General features: G+C 40.5%; 1 protein-coding gene across 1 annotated transcript in view; it reads right to left on the bottom strand.

Moving 5' to 3' along the window:
* Positions 1 to 17,805, bottom strand: part of DOCK4 (dedicator of cytokinesis 4) — a gene marked incomplete at its 5' end in the record, with an annotated part of 280,590 nt that overhangs the window by 47,923 nt on the left and 214,862 nt on the right. Inside the window, 3 exons of the mRNA XM_025208759.1 lie at positions 2,623 to 2,718; positions 8,896 to 8,981; positions 10,474 to 10,622. Of these exons, the coding sequence (XP_025064544.1) occupies positions 2,623 to 2,718; positions 8,896 to 8,981; positions 10,474 to 10,622 (331 nt within the window). The remainder of the gene's footprint in view (positions 1 to 2,622; positions 2,719 to 8,895; positions 8,982 to 10,473; positions 10,623 to 17,805) is intronic.

Here is a 17,805-nt window from a genome sequence, read left to right as displayed (position 1 = left end):
GGGGGGGAGGCTGATCATGCTCCAGAGACATCTACAGATGTCCCTGGATGCCAAGCCCCTACATGGAGTGCATCTGCAAGCAGTGAAAAATCCCTGCTTACAGATGTGCCCCTTCTTGCTGGGGAGCAGGAGAATCCCCTGCAGGGGATTTCCCCACAGGTATCTGCAACTGCGTCCCCAACCCCCTCACTCTGTTCTTGTAGGAATGCCCAGGGAACTGCCCTGCAGAGCAATTCCCTTGGGCACTGCCTGGGGTGGATGCTTGCAAGCAGGGAACCCCCACTTGCAAACAAGCACTTTGGAGCCCCAACTTTCCCCCCTGAAGGGATGTGTCTGCGGGAGCACAGAAAGTGATGCAGGGGCTCATAAAGCTTGAGGGGGCTGATAGTGCCTGGGAATTCCTGGGGTGCACAAGACTGGGCCCCTCAAGCCTGAGAAGCCCTTATCCAAGGGAGGCTAGAGAGCCTGGGCAGTCTCCGCTCTTCTGCCATAAGCAAACAGATGTGGGCCATAATAAAAGCAGCCCAATTCATTATTACCTCTGTCACAGACACAAATTTGAGCATTTGTGGCATGACAGAAGGTATGGACTGTTTGTTTTCACTTCCTGTCGCTGTAAATATTTTTATGGTGGCACAAAGGTGATGTCTGTTTCTACTCTTAGAGGCAATCCGCACTTGCAAAAGTAGACCCAGATGTGTTAGGGACCCTAAGTCCTCTTTTTCTAGGAGGCAGTGTGGGCCAATGGATATAGCACTAAACTGGTACTTAAAAGACCTAAGTCTTATTCCTGATTTTGTTATTACTTTGCTGAATGATATTAGTCAAGTTTGTTCATCTTTTTGTGCCTCAGTTTCCTCAATTATAAATGAAAATGGCTTCCATTATAATGAGCTCTGAGATCTACAGTACTGTAAAAGCTAAGTATCATCACCATTTGGAGAGGTTGATAACCTAACTCTAGGTCAAATGTTAAGATATGTGAGACATCTAATTACAGAGATAGTTAGCTGTGTTAGTCTGAAGTCAGGAAGAAGGCTGGGTAGATGTGTACCTTACCAACTAACTAAATCAGAGACATACAAGCATATGCTTTTGTAAGCAGTTACTTTGAGAGATGACAGCATCTTATGAAGTAAACCCTCTGCTTATAAAAGCATATGCTATACACCTCTGATTTAGTCTGTAAGTTGCAGATCAGATCTACTCAGCCTTCTGCCTGACTTCAGACTAACAGTTAACTACATCTCTCTACTCATGGACAGCACTCCATTAAATCTAGCTACAGCACATACACAAAAAATAGCACCACTGTGGCAGCTCTAGATTAAAATGAAGAATAATTATGCACACTTAATTCCCAAGAAAATAAATAAGGTGAATTTTGAACACTGATGCACACATCAGTTAATCAACTTAATAGTGGAAGATCCTATTTTAAAACCTGCCAGTGAATACAGTGCTTTAAAAGATACTGGACTGACAAGTGTGGAGGTCATAGCACTGATAATCTCTGAAGAGGTACGGGATGGATATGCCTGAGGAGCCAAGAACCCTGTCTCCCTGTTGACTACATACTTCAACTTTCATCTCAAACTGTAAAAGAGGACAGCAACTCGGAGAGTAGACATTGTGATGCATGTCATTTAGGCCCCTGGCAGACATACATTTAAAGGTGCCATGGGATTTGGGATCAGATCCCAATCACATGCTATTGCTGGTGTAGGGAGAACCCAGGATCATGATCTCAGGATCCCCCTGCACTGGCAAGTAACAAGCTGGGGGCCTGGTGCTTCCCCAGCTGAGAGTACTGGTTGGCTGACTGACACTCCCAGCTGCAGGAGCGCATAAGGGCCCTTGGCTCCAGGCTTAGCCAAAGGCTCGGGTGCACTCCCATGGCTGGGAGCCCCAATCAGCTGACCAGTGCTTGTAGCCACAGGAGTAGGCTCGAGTCTTGAAGGGCTCTGGTGCACTCCTGAGGCTGGGAGCAGCCACATGTTCAATTCAGGGCAGAGCAAGAACCAGCCAAAAAGTTATTATGCTTGTTTTATGAAATAACTTTGCGGCTTATTCCCTGCTTTATTTTATTGCACCATTAATTGCTTGAATGAGTGGCTGGTTTGCTAACGATAGGATTCCCTGGTTAAACATGTCATAAGTGTAACTTCTGCCAGGGGCCTTAGATCAACTGTAGAGCCCCAGTGATTAAGGAACTAGATGCAGATTCAGGAAAAGAGTCCAGGTCTTGGTTCAACTACAGACTTCATGTGTGACTTTGAGTAAGTCATTAACCCTTTCCATGCCTCTGTTTCCCATTTATAAAAAGGAAGATGAAACTACATCCCTTCTCCACCCCTCTGTTGTCTAATTAGCTTCTTACAATAAGTGTGCCTGGGGCTAATCTTAGATGGCACTGTTTAAATAGCTACAATTTTAAACGGGCTCTGAAAAGGCTGTAAGAGAATGATTTCTAATCACTACTAATCCTGGGGTAGTTCTGAACCGGTAACTTCCTAGTGAAAGTTTCCAAATTCCTGTTAGAAAACTGCTGGATTGTAACCCTGATGTTAGACTTCTGAATGCTATAATAGTCTCAATATAAATAATGTGCTAACTGCTCACCTGTAGTCGAGTAACCTCTCCATTAGACGTGTTACAGTAGCAATTAATGAAACGCCACTTTCTCTCCATGTTTCCCGCTCAATTTTCTTCAGTAGGCTGGAAAAAGTGAACCCAGAATATTTTCACCATTTATTTTTATCTGTCACCATGACAACCACTCTACTCTCAGCAGTATCTGAGAGGCCTTAGCAACATCTGCAACATTCAGGGATTTAATTTGACATTCTTCTCACAAGCAGCACAATTTGCAAACAAATTCTTACCTAGGATAGGGACCAAAGAGTGGAATTCTAATCCAGGAAGCAGTGACAAAGCAAATGGATTTTTAAGTTAGCCATGTCAAGTCAAATGGCACACAAATATTAGAGAGAAAATACACAAATATTTCAAAGCCTTAGATTATAATATATACTTTTTGTTTTTCTTTAATTCATTATATGCAAGCATTTAAGAAAACAGAAAGAAGGGGAAGACTTACCTAGAAGAGAACATTAAGAATTTTAAGATTCCTTTTCAATGGAACCATGCTTTGCTAATGTAAGGATTGCTCCAGCCTACAATAATTCTGCACCCACACAACTTAACTATATTGTAATTGCAACAGGAAAAAGCTTTTTATTTAGGGAAGGTTTTTTTGTAACATGTTCCCTTCATTTAACAGCTTCCACTCAGTACATACTATCTACGCATTTACAGTTTCATGCATTTAACTGTTGAACCATCAAAAGATCCTAAAGATGTAACACTCTGCTCTCCCTTATATGAAGGTAAATTAGGATTACACACTGAAACAAACTAATTTACACTGATAAATGTGGCATAATAGATGGAGCTGGCAGCAACATAATTGTTAAGATTGGCTTACATTATTTAATCACTTGGACTGAAATTTTCTGCATTTTCTCTCTTCCTAAGAATCTGCTTCTTGAAAGTTTCAGAAAGAAATGTTCAGACATTTCAAAGAAGGAGGTATGGGTAAAACAGAGAGCTTTCCCAATGATAAATCATTACCCAAACAGTCATTAATATACGGAGTTCTATTACTTCCACGGTGAGGTGCAGGATTCTGCAATCTGGCACGATGCCGAGTCCAGAGCTCATAGAGGTGTTTGTCTGTGTCCATGAAAATCTACTTAGACTTGGCTGTGTTATAAGCCTCTGAAAACTGTCATTTACACATACTCAACAGGACTTTGGAGGCTTGTAGATAAAACGTCAGAACTTCTGTCTACATCAGGGAAGCTCCCAGCTTCACTGACCTTCATCTGAACAGATCTCCAAAACTCCTAGGGCAATTTTACACATGCTCCAGGACGCGGCATCAGGTGCTTTAATTAGCAAGCTGCACTAATTAAAAAGCGTCTGCATATCATGTGCATCATATCAGCATCCCCACACTGAAAATATGGCAGCTTTGAACTAAAGTTCACTGAACATGTTTTATTTCAAAGCACCCCATTTTTTTCAGTTAAGGGATGTGCAGGGACGCTGATACACGTGACGTGGAAGGCTGCCAGAGTGTGTCAATTTCCATGCTCCAGCAGACCCGATTAATTTGAAATCCAGTGCATCAGAGCAGGCTCCCCACATGTCTATAGGAGCCCCTATATGCTAACTGCACTGAGTATAAACCATGCCCTGTTCAATTTCCTATGGGTATAGTATAAAATGACTTTTGATATGAATACTTACTCTGAACACGTGCAAATTCACACACCGTACACAATTATCTATCTATGCTCTTTGTCTGTATACGTGGACATATGTTAAAGATAGATAGATAGATAGATAGATAGATAGATAGATAAAGAATATTTATTTAAATAGAAAAAATAGTTTTTTCCAATTGGGCAGTTGTATAGGTTGTGTTCTGTGCATACCTCCTTTTTTGCATGACATACCTTTCACAGATGTAACACAGAGCAAATATGTACATCAAGAGCCATTCAAACACACCCCCTGGCTTCCTCATGGCAGTATCTAGATAGACTTATAGGAAGAAATGCCTGGCATGTCAGCTCTGCCTTCTTTCTCTTCACAACATGGTGTCTGAAATTCTGTGCACACTTTATTTAATACCTCTTCTCCTTGATCCCATTCCCAGATCTGTTTGCTTACCAGCCACCCACATGCAGACACATTTTTTTCTTTGGCCTGAAGCCTGCTTGCCTTCATCGTTCAGTTCTTGTTAGACACTGGACTTGACATATGGCACAGGTGCAGGGGATTGTAAATATTGTGCAAAAGTGAGGGACAGGACAGGCAGTGCAAAGGAAACTGACTCTGCACTAATAAAAGCACATCTGCAGGGTCTTTTTACTTAAACCTCCATGCTTGGGTAACTCCAAAAAAGAAAAAAAGAAAAAGCAGGATAATCAGCATCTCAAATGGCATCATGAACCCCATGTCACCATTTTGGCACCTCTTAAGAACAAAGGAGTGGATACAAAAGAGAGTTATATCTGTCCAGTGCAGAGGATATACTTAGATATTGACCTTGCTATATGCTTAATCTCCAATCATACTCATACTGGAGCATAATCACCTTGCACTATTCAGGAGTTACTGATCAAAGAGTCTCATAACTGCCCACCTGAATTGGGCACTGGAGATGAAGTGAATCCCAATGCAATCTTACAATGGTCAGAGTTTTCTTCTTTTTACTTTATTAAGCAAACTTGTTAAATCTTCCATGTGTAACTCAGTGGCATTTGATAACTTGTCTCTCTCTCTGTAATGCAATAACTTTTGAACATCTCATTGAACAATTCCAAAATTTCAGGGAAAGTTCTAGGAATTAAGGGGCACCCCTCTGATGATTCTGGTGGACACAGAAATCCTTCTAGCATGAGGGCAGAAGGAAGTTAAGAGCAACGTGGAAAGGAGAGAACAAAGACCCTCTAGCTTAGGCTAGAGAATGGGGAATGATGGTGTGGTGACAGGAGGCACTCAGACCCCATGCCACAGTGAGAAGGAAGGAATGGAGCCATTATGGAAGGGAGAAGGGAAACAACTATGGGTTTCCCAGACAGCAAATAAGGAACAATGATGTAGGAAAGGGGGAGAAGTTGCACACATCTCAGGTACATGGGCGCAGGAAATGGAAGATACAGAGTTCATAGAATTGGGAAATATGTGGGGAGTTGCAATGATGCCCTGAAATAGAAAAGGGCTGGGAGGGTGGCACACAGGAAAATTGTTGTGGGGAATGCAGGATTAGGAGGAGCTCCTGGTACATGCAGTGAAGTAACTGACATTCTATTTCATTTAAAAACACCAAAGGGCACTGGTTGCTCTTTGCAATACATACATTATAAAATAAGGACATAGGAGTGGAAGGGATCTCCTGGGTCAACAATTGAGATCTTTGCTACTGGAGGCAACAACGTTATATAATCCCTTTCATAAACTGACTCATCTAAAAAGCATTTTGTTCCTGCTACTTTTATTGGACCCTGATATGAAGGTGGCTTCACCCAGTCAGTTTAGAAGGTTGCAGTAATTCTATACAAGGTAATTACTAGCAATTTTTGGAAATGAAGGGCTTACATATGAGCAATGGTTTTAAACTAAAAAATGGCTTCTGTTTTGAGTAAGTGATCAGAATACTACAGAGATGTAGCCTGAACTCTCAACAAAGTATTGATGATTAACATTCCTATGTTATTTAACTAAGACATTCAATTATTTTTAATCGCAGAGTAACAATTTGAAGTCAGATCAGGATCTTTTCCCATGTGGATTACATTGGACAACAAATATAGCAATTTGTCCTTGATTACAACAAAATATGTACTTGTCCATCTTTAGTAACAGTCCCCAATGACGCCTTGCTGATCGCAAGCCAGCTACTGTCTGGTCCCTTCTAAGCCTCCTGGGATGAAGCCTGCCCAAAAATGAATAGCAGCAACATTTTCCCCACTTGCATTTTATGGCATATTTCATTATGAACATCAAACCCCACAGCCTATAACAGTTTAAACCTGTCCAGTGACATTTGTAATTTGGCTTTGAAAGCATGATGTGCTTTCAATGCAAAGAGGTTTGTATGTTGCTCTGAAAAAATTAAGTTAGCCTGGGAATCTTGAGATACAAAAGTTTTTTTAATTCCAGCACTCTGCAGAAAGAGAAAACAGGACAAAACCCTAGACTCCTACAAAACACTATGTAAATTATTATCCTATATCCAGAAAATGCTAGAAAAGTATACCTCTCTCTCCTTCATTTTGTATTTGCTTAGGAGTGCCTATTAAAAATAAATTGGGGGGCATTCTTAAGACTCATAGGGCACGTCCCCATAAGCATGCACATGCAGGGGCATGTGGCAAATTGACCCGGGTGGGGTAGGGGAGGCTAAGGCCAGTACCTGTGCTGGCCCCAGCAGTCTTACCTGGGGTCTTGGTGACTCCTAGGGCAACAGTGGCATTAAGCCGGCTGCTTGGAGCCTGGCCAGCCAGAGAATGGCTCTGGCCGGCCAGGCTCCCTTTCTGCTATGCCACCTTTTTCAGCAGTGGTTTCTTTCGACACTGGAATTTCCTGGTATCAAAATAAACCACCACACTGCTAATTAGCAGCATGATGAACAGGTGAACATGCATTGTGTGCAGTTTATGGTGCCTTGTTCAGACGTGCCCATAGTTGGTAGTTCATTTTGCCAAAACATTCAAAACTTACTTGCTTGAAAACTATGCTAATTTTTCACAATTTCTTCAGTTAACATCATTCTATCAACATCTTAATCTAATCACATTTGCATTGTTTTTAAATCAAGGAAGTACAGCACCAAAACCCTTCGATAATATTTGTTTAAATTACTGATGGAAGAAAAAAATAATCTGATGTGTTGTCAGTAATAAGCCCAGTATAATAATGACCACAAACCTTTACACATGTTTCAGCATTTTTTCTTTCTTCAAATCACAAGGTATAATCTCCATTTTAAATGCCTTTTGACTTATGTCCTTCAGTCAAGGCAGATGCTATGATACAGTGACTGGTTTATAAAAAGTTTTAACCTATTCTTCCACACTCTTTGTATAATGCCTCCACCATTTAAAACTTCCCAATAAAGCTTAAGTTTTTTCCCCCAAGAACTGTATTTCAGATGCTATATACTTTATCTTACAGTTACAATTTTATTTTTAAATTATTTTAAAGCTTTGCTATGAAAGATTTTGAACTTTTCTTATCTTTTATTACTTTTGCTCACACTTAAACATTCCAAGAAGTACTACTACAGTTTATAGTTTAACATACTCTGTTATAGGTCTCCATCATTCAGTCATTTCTGCTTTCCTTTGGATGTTATGAGCAGAAATAAGTATACTAGAAGACCAGGGTTTTTTCTCTGACTGCGATTCTAGATGGTTATGTTTGCCAGAGCACAGGTACAGAGATATGAATGCAGTTTATTTGTAGAGTTAAATGTGATTTTTCTCTCACTTAAAAAGAAGTCACTCAAAACAAACACACTGCATGTTTAATAGGATTAGAAAACAAACATACAACATGAAACCCAGTGGAAGAACAATATAGCCACTTCTGAAGTTACTGGAGTCTTATACTGAAGTCTTACACAGAGTTGGAATTAATTTGGGAAACATAAAGGAGACAAGAGTTTAGTTCATAATTTGACATCAATGATTACATTTGATGGGAATAACCTGTGGAGCACCCTAAGGGCTCCAGAATAAAGGACAGCATTTACCCTCCTCCACTGTAAGATTCTCTTGTTATGAATCAATAACATGCCACTTCGTAACATATATGTAGTGGTCAAATAATCACTTGTAAAATAATTATAATAAGAAGGTAAGCTGCTCACAGTAAAATAGTCATAACATCAATCAAAACATCCAAAAGTGAAAACCTTATTTGGATAATAGCAAGTTTTGGTCATCTGTGAAACGGATTTCATAATCAGCTGCTTGCTTTTACAAGGTTATATAAAAAAAAAAAAACCCACACCCCACCTGCAACCCCCACACAACAAATGAACATCTCTAGCTTTTCAGATTTCAAAATTATTATGAATGATAATAGTTTATGGTATAACATACACTGCCTCTCCCCCCAGGTATAGCTGTAAATAAAAAGACATGCTCAGTTATTGAAGATACAATAAGAACATCTTCATTTAGGCAATTAGCCTTTATTTCTTAGCTTCCAAAAGAAACAAGGATCACAGCTGCTTTAGTAGTTTTAGTCCACACAGATTTTTAGGAGCTAACAAACTGGACTGAATAAATGAGTTAAGAGTAATTTATTACTCACATGCTATTGAAGAGCTCCCGGTAGGTTTCATCACCCTTGCCTTCTGACATCAAGCTATCCAATTTGTCAATCAGTTTAGCTTCCACCTGCAACACATACATATAAAAGGCTTTTTTTCTTGAATTAGATTTGGAAAAAAAAAAGGGGGGTTGATAAATGAATCCCCTAAATTATTGGTTAAAAAGTAAAACTGAATTTTATGACAAAAGATTTAATCTCTTTTAAATTGCAACCATTCCTGAGGATTTTTAAAAAATAATTTAAATGGAATAATGTGACTTAAACCTATGAGCTGAGCAGCATTTGCTGCTGCTGCGGCAACTATCTATTTATGGACTCAAATGAAAAAAAAAAGCATACAACCCAATGAGACTGAATTCTTACCACAGGCTATAAGACCTCAATATAAAGCTACCTTCTTTGCCTCCATTAATTAATTGTATGATGACTTATCCTCTTTGGCAATTTGGGGTTCACAGTTACTCTTGTCACTGTTGAATCCCCTCACCTCAAATATGCCTCAAACATGCTGCTTTAGAAATCTAGTGCAATGGATTTCCCAGTCAGTTGTCAAGAAAAGCTAGAGCATAAAGATTTTGTAGCCAATGATGATTGCAGTAATTATTGATCACTATTTATTATTGAAGCAAAGATGCTAGAATAAATTTCCTTATAGCAATAAAGATATTTAGTAACTAAAAACAAGAATTAAGGATCTTATTGTGAAAGTGCTCTGCTAAAGGGTAAATCATAATTCCAGCATACCATTAAGCCAATGACCAATACAGAAAGAAGCAGAAAGTTGGTATATTGCTTATGCAAGATTTATTTTTCCATTAGTCCTTATTAACAATTTGATAGTAAATCTAATAACATACTAAAATATTAAAAGGGAAAAAACACCTACTTACATTGCATGCACTTCTTCTTCTCACAGTTTGTTTTTTGTTTCTAGTTAGAGATCCCACACTAATCCGTATCATTGCTTGAAACTAAGTCAAATACACTCTGTTTCATTTAAAGCAGGAGGGAGGAGAGCAGAACGAAGTGGCTTGAAGCAGTGTAAAGGAACCAAGTGGGAGCTGCAAGAGCAGATGGTACACTTGGTAGTTCCTTACTTGCTGGCTAAGCAAGTGCTTGAGTGGCAAGAAGAGCTGGATCCTCACAGGGGTTGGTTTCTCATAAAAACAGGGGGTTTTGTCAACTGGGAGGGCAGATAGTAGAATCCATCTCAGTAAACCTTCATAGTATCATTCCTGATTTTCTTCCTAATTATTTTTCCCCACCAATGTAACCCTTACTGCTACAGAACAGAAGAATAAGTTACCCTGAGTGAAATTCTGCCTTACTGATATTATGCTAATTTGGACACTGACTTCACCCTCATCTTAAATAAGTAATGCCAATTTTTGATGTTGACATCTTCAAGGACTTAAAGTATTTCCCTCCAACTGGGGTCACAGCCAGGTACTAGTTGTTCTTCATCCATTTTGCACCATTATAGATCTTGTTAATGAGTTAATTGTTCAGTGCTAGAGTTGAATTTCAATCTTGCCTGATAAACTTCACATACAGTACCTGTTTAAAGTTGCCACTGCGCCTTTGCTCCCAGTCCATCATGTCATGGAAAATGGGAATCATTACATTCCGTAAGTCTGGCTGAGGTATCAATGTCACTTCTAGAAAGGGGCCAATCAATGCTGGGATGAAGTGGAGTTTATGTTCCCCTAAAATTAAAATGAAGTTGACTGTAATTAGAGATTCCCTTCTTGGTAAGTTATGAACAATCCCCATTACTGGCTGCTGTCTGAAGATTACAAAATGGTGGTCTAAATGAAAACAGTTTGGTTAGCTAACAACATTCCTGGCATGGAGTGCTTCTTAAACTCCAGGAAAAAAAGAAGAGCTACGGACAAGACAGGAAAAAGAGTCTGGCTGGTGCATCACATTTCTGAAGAAGCGTTGAGTTTAAGAATGACTGTTCACACTGGTAGATGTTCACTCTCTTTACTGTTCATCTGGAATGGGGGAAAAGAACAAGTAAAAGTTTCCATGATCATCACTTTCTTAAGAACTCTCTCTGACATTCTCCCATAGGCTAGTATAAAGCTAACTGTCTTAACCAGAAAGCTGATGTGCAACCAGTAAACTACTTCTACTATAGGAACCAACGCATTTAGGACATTGTTTTCATAGTGACTGTTTCCTTTTTGCAGGTATGAATTACTCCTATGTGCTTGGCAATAAATGTGGCTAATTATCTGATTTCATGTATGCACCGGGGAGAAGCAGTATAGATTTACACCTCACAGACTAACTAAATGAGAGTTGTATGGCATCAGCTTCTGTAAGCAGTGGGCTTATGTCATCACAGCACCTGATGAAATAAGCCTGCTGCTTAAGAAAGCTTATGCTATGCATCTCTCATTTAGTTAGTCTGCCTGGCTGCAGACTAACACAGTTACCTATCCCTCTCTGCACATTGGGGAAAGACATAAACATGCACATTTGCACCTATCCTTCCTGTTGTGGGTCCAAAAATGAGTACAAATTTTGTCTAAAAAATTTTGCAAGTTGGTATTCTATTGTTCTCAAAACATTTCCTTAACCTATCAAAGCTAAACCTCAGCCATTAATTAATCATATTCAATTTATGTAGTGCAGAAGTCTCAAAACATTTGGCAAATTAAAATAAAACAGGATTTATGTTGCATTAAGTGATGAGAACATTTTCTCTTAGCTTCTGTTACTTGCAGAAAGACCTTAAAGATGATTTTGCTGCATCTTGACTGTTCTCATTTATCAAATGCAAACAGCTAATAAGCATTATAAAATCTTTGCACAGATACTGATTTACAGAGCATAGCAACATACATACCAAACTATTTCAAGTTATAACTCTTAGCTATATTAAAGGTAAAGCTGAACCAGGATTCCTATCAGTTAACTGAGTGCCCTAACTACTCTGTCTTGCTCTCTGCCCCAATCAATACTTAATTATTTATGCACAATGGAATAGCTCTAACAGAAGAGACTGACACTATGGCCCCTGGCAGATGTTACACTTACAACATGATTAACCAGTGAATCATGTCTTAGTAACTTGGTCACATATTCATGAAACTAATGGGGTGATCACACAGGGAATAAGTTACAAAGTTATTATACAAAATGTGTGTAATACCTTTGTGGCTGGTTCCCATAATGCCTTCAGCTGACCATGTGGCTAGTCCACAGCTGATCAAGGCTCCCAGCCCTGAGGTTGCATCAGAACCCTCGACTTGGATGCAGTTGAGAGACTGGGAGCGGCAATCAGCAGACTGGCTTCCGACTGCTGGTGGAGGGAGAGCTCAGGATCATGATGTGGACTCCCCCTGTACTGGTAACATGGTACAATTGGGATCTGATCGCTGTCTCCATAGATGTCCTTCTTGCCATGCATGTGTAGGAGGCTGAGTTGTTGGGACTGTGGGTCACATCCCATTGCACTTTTAATGGAATGCCTGCTAAATGCCTTAATGCCCGATTCAGGCAAGGACACAAACCTGGGACTCCCACCTCCCGGTCATGTGCTCTCATCACTAGGCTATTGGCTATTACAGCCTCCCTTTTTCTCTTGTGCTTTTTTATGAAAAACTTCAAAGAGTGTACATTTCATTCTCGGTTCTGATTAGTGAGGCCACCCTGGGCTCATCTCGAGGTCCTTCTCTAGAGCGGGGTGGCACAGCTGGGTGCGGAGCAGTGGCAATGTGGTGTGTTGGATAGCAGCAGCTGCACATGCAACCTTCCTCCCCCGCATCCGACTGGCCAGGCAGTGCCTGTGCAGCCTGCAAAGGGGCACCGCTGCCCTCGCTCTGTCCTGGCCCTGCTCCTGGGATGTGGTGGTGCTCCATCCCTGCCTGCCTGCACATACCCCCTAGAACCTTCCCAAGTACCCCCAGCTGACAACCCCTGTGTTATAATTACATGTCACAACAGACTCAATTAATTGGGTCTGCTGGAGCATGGTAATTATTGGGCACCAGCAGACTCCAACATCACATGCATCAGTGTCCCTGCACTGAAAAATGGCGGTGGGGGCGCTTAAACTAAAACTTGTTTGACGAGCATTAGTTAAAGCGCACCCGCTGCCATTTTTCAGCATGGGGATACCGATACAGGTGACGCTCTGAGCCACTTCAATTAAAGTGCCCTCCCTGCCCCGTCCTCCTTCCTCCCAGGGCATGTGTAAAACACTCATTAAGAGCAAGATTGGCGCATTCATATGAGTGAACTTCCAGGTCTGCATGCCTGCAGACTAAGGTGGGTGAGGCACCTTCTCCCACAGTACAGGCAACACAACAACAAACCCACTGAAAAATGAAACTATGTACTCTGTAGCTTCACTCCATGGAACTAATGCACCTACAACGTTTAAGTGCTTTTAACTCTTCACCCTCAGTAAACTGTAAAACTCAAGAACCAAACCCCTCTAGAATAAGATACATTATCAGATGTATTTAGGTACAGTTGAAGTTATCACTTAATACAATCCACTGTGGTTCCTGTGTCACTCTAATTTATTTTAGAGTAAATCTACTGATTTCAGTTGTGAAGTAAAAAAATCAGGTTTATTAATGCTTAAAAATTATAATAAACTACTAGGAATTTTTATTAAATCACCTGTGGTTTGATCAGGCTTGCTGGATTTTAACTGTGAGGTACATAAATGCCTACCAACTTTGTAAACTTTTAAATAAGTAACAAAACTCATTTCTCCAGCCTCTGAATGCTCCAAACCATGGTTACATCTGTAATCAAATCCAACCATATCAAAAGAAATGGTAGTTTACCTACCAGCCTTAATAAGATCAGAAATTATTAAAGGTTCTTTAATTAAAGTTATTAACATTTTTAATTAACAGTCTCTTAGTTAAGTTCAGAAAAAATCATTTCACAAGCAAGCTTATCTATTACTCTGCAGTTTAATCATTGACTTTGAACTCTATATATTCAACACTTCTGTACAAATGCAAGAGTGGCCTTATTCATACTGACATACCCCTTCAATGTTGCTCTCTCTTGCAACTTCTACCCAGGATATTAAAGTTCTCCTTTCTGTGCCATTTTAAGTACTGGCACATCCAGTATCTTTTACAAGGGGAAACACTAGAGATACATTTTGCCCACTCTACCATATGGCAGCATTCAAGTGGTTTATTGCTAGAAGACGAAGGAGAAATAGCAAAAAAAACCTAGGCTGTTCTGCCTCCTCATTTCAGTAATCTCCATCTGGTCCTAAAGTTCCTGGAAGAAATAAGTAACATCCAAAAATCTTTTTTTCAAGTGTTTTAGTTTTTACATAACAGGAAAAATATACTTGAAATGACATACAGTGAATATAGATGAGAATGCTCCAGTCCTCAGGTGAAACTTAGCTGAGGTCAGCACACATCAGAGCAGAAATACCATAGGTGCTACAATGCCACATCCCTAGCCTCTGTAATCCAAAGCGGAGTTCTGACCTCCAGATGTTCTACTGACTGAGGATCACCTGGAGTGTGAAGCACACAGTTTTCACTCTTCTGAATCCTGCCATGCCTCTTGACTCATAGAAGCCAGGTGTAAACTTACTCAGAATGTCTCCTGCTTGAGAAATCCTCAGCTTTCCCTTTAGGGAAAAGTTAAAGTCTCACTGAATTCCCACATGAATTCAAACTGACCTCCCAAGGGGCCAACACTCAGGTTCTATATCTAAACTGTTAGGAGAACTAAGTTGTAAACTATGCTAAAAATGAGTCACTAGCATTTAATTAGTCACTCAGTATATAAAATAATTGTAAGCAAAGGGTGCAGAAAACCAAACATATACAATAAATAATAATCAATAGTAAATAGGTGTCTGCAGGTCAGGGGCAGGCAATTATTTTGGGTGGAGGGCCTCTTGCCGAGTTTTGGCAAGTTGTCGAGGGCCGCATGGGTAGCCCTGCCCCTTGACGGGTGCCCTGCCCCCTGGTGGCCATCTTGGGACAGGAAGTCCCCACTCTTTGCCACCAGAAGTCCCTCCCCTTGCCCCTGGAAATACTCCTTTCAGCAAGGGGTTTTGCCATCTCAGAACCAGAAAAATACCAAATTATATATTTTAAAAATCAAATATCTACAACATTCATTAATTTGATTTCAAAAAATATTTTTGTCCTGATTTACATGTGTTTGTGTAGTCTACATAGAGATGATCACACAATAGCTTAAAATGAAATCTTATTCTTGCATACTATGGGGAGTGGGGGTGATTGGGATGGGTATAGGTTTGCGGGGGCTGTGGGTATGTGGGGAGTGGATAGGTGTGGGGTGAAGGAACATGTGGGTTTGCATGTCATTATGTGGGAGGGTATGGGTTTTGTGGGGGGGAGGGTGTGTGTGTATGGCAATGAAAGGGGGTGTGTGGGTGCATGTGTATGGTGGTGTTTGCTTGTGGGACTTGTCCTATGAAAACACACACACTGTGCCTCCCTCACTCTCCCTCTCTCCTTCCCTTCCTCCACATACACACATTGTGCCTTCCTCACTACACTCACACACACACTCTCTCTCTCTTCCCCTCCCCCACCATATACACACACACACCTACTCCTGGCCCCCGGGTACCGGTGTAGTCCAGTGGTGCTCCCACAGTCCTGCGATGCAGCCCAGGGCCACGTGGTGCTGGAGCAGGCATGCAGAGAAGCAGTGAAAGCTGGGGCAGCAAAGGCTTCCAGTTGGGGGGCCGGGGGCTTGGAGGGCTTGCAGGGTGGGGCCAGGCCGGCCTCTCTCCGGAGTCCTGCTGGCTTCCCCTGGGTCCTACTTCCCCTGTGTCCTGTCATCTTTGACAGGCAGCCAAGAGCAGATAACTATTAATTTTCTAAACTTTTTAGGTGCCCCGTGGGTCAGATGGAATGGCCTGGTGGGCTGGACGTGGCCCGCGGGCTGTATTTTGCCCACCCCTGCTGTAGATGCCTAAGTAACACACAAAGTATAGCAACTGCTACCAAATGTAAATAATCAAATGTCCCCAAAACCTACCAGATATAACTGCTTGTTACCTTATATTTTTTCCAGTATCTTTAATTATTTCTATTTCTAAACATTATTTCTCTGTACTGGTGTTTTATCTAAAAGGCCAGTCTTCCAGGATTACGTTTTTGGCATAGGAAAAGATTAGCAGAGTTGAGGTAACAGTATCTTAGCAACCACTGATGTTCTAAAAATATATTTTTCTAACCCCTTGAAAAATGATTTAATGCTATGAAAGTTTTCCAGAATGAAGATTTTTGCCATTATGATTAATAAGTTCAAATATAAGGATGACAAACGCGGTGTTTAGACCTTATAATTTGTTTTGATTGAGTCCCAAAGTGATACGAGTTTAGGGACCAACTGGCTAAGCAACAGCTGTACAGAAAAGGACCTGGGGGTTACAGTGGACAATAAGCTGAATATGAGCCAGCAGTGTGTCCTTGTTGTAAAGGATAACAGCATACGGGGCTGCATTAGTAGGAGTGTGGCCAGTAGATTGAGCGAAGTCATTATTTCCCTCTATTCAGCACTAGTGAGGCCACATCTGGAGTACTGTGTTCAGTTTTGGGCCCCCCCACTACAGAAAGGATGTAGATAAATGAGGGCAACAAAAATGGTAAGGGGGCTAGGGAACATGACTTTAGGAGAGGCTGAGGGAATTGCACTTATTTAGTCTGGAGAAGAGAAGACTCAGAAGGGATTTAAGAGCAGCCTTCAACAACCTGAAGGGTGGTTTCAAAGAGGATGGAGCTAGACTGTTCTCAGTGCTGGCAGATGATGGAACAAGGAGCAGAGTTACAAGTTACAGAAAGGAAAGTTTAGGATAGATATTAAGAAAAAACTCTCTCACTAGGAGGGTAGTAAAACACTGGAACAGATAACCCGGGGAGGATGTGGAATCTCCATCCTTGGAGGTTTTTGAGACCCAGCTTGACAAAGCTTTGGCAAGGATGATCTAATTGATGATGGTCCAGCTTTGAGCAGGGCGTTGGACTAGATGACCACCTGAGGTCTCTTCCAACCCTAATTTCCTATGATTCTATGATGTTTCTATGTGACATTTAAATTCATACATACAATTTTAACAAATCAGGCTTTAAAACCAAAATAGAGAAAACCCATGTAGTGGGATCCACAATAAATAAATAAATTCTTGTTGTCTAAGTTTTATTTAAACATCAATCAATTATTTATTTTTGTCTTTATTTCAGGTAGCTAGGGTCTAATATTTCCTAGCATTAACCACTTGCAAGAAGGAGAAGATAAAATGTATAGGCTCAGGGAAATCAACTGCTATTAATCCATCCTTGTAAATGCAGCAACATTTAGCAGTTACAAAAATGACTTCAAAAGTATCCATGATTTCAACCCTAACTCATTTCTCAGTTACTACCAGGAGGAATTCACCATAGGGGCTTCTTTGGTATTAGAATCACTAGAACATGATGGTTTTGAAAAGAATAGAGGAACAGCTTTAATTAATAATACAGAGAAGCACCTGAATTACTGAGAGGGTGAGATGAGAAATACATACTTGTCCACAAGTGAGAATTCTTATGTGTACAAATATAACAACTTTTTCAATAGATATCATTTATATTTCTTTTCTTGCAGTATTTTTGGAAAACAATAACTATTTTCTCAGGGAGTGAACAGGGCGTCATTGAAAAATAATTTTTCATTTCTTTAATGACATTTAATTAGCATATTATGTACATCCTTGATTTGCTCAAGAAACAAACAGTAATGGATCTATCAGTCAGTATGTGTATCAAAACCATTAGGTAAGTTCCAGTAATAAGATTCATAGATGCTAGGGTCAGAAGGGACCTCAATAGATCATCGAGTCCGACCCCCGCATAGGCAGGAAAGAGT

The sequence above is a fragment of the Alligator sinensis genome, unplaced genomic scaffold (genome assembly GCF_000455745.1).
Source record: "Alligator sinensis unplaced genomic scaffold, ASM45574v1 scaffold297_1, whole genome shotgun sequence".
In the NCBI taxonomy this organism is placed as follows: domain Eukaryota; kingdom Metazoa; phylum Chordata; order Crocodylia; family Alligatoridae; genus Alligator; species Alligator sinensis.
Note: the sequence above shows the minus strand (reverse complement) of the source record. Positions and strands in the feature narration are given on the sequence as shown.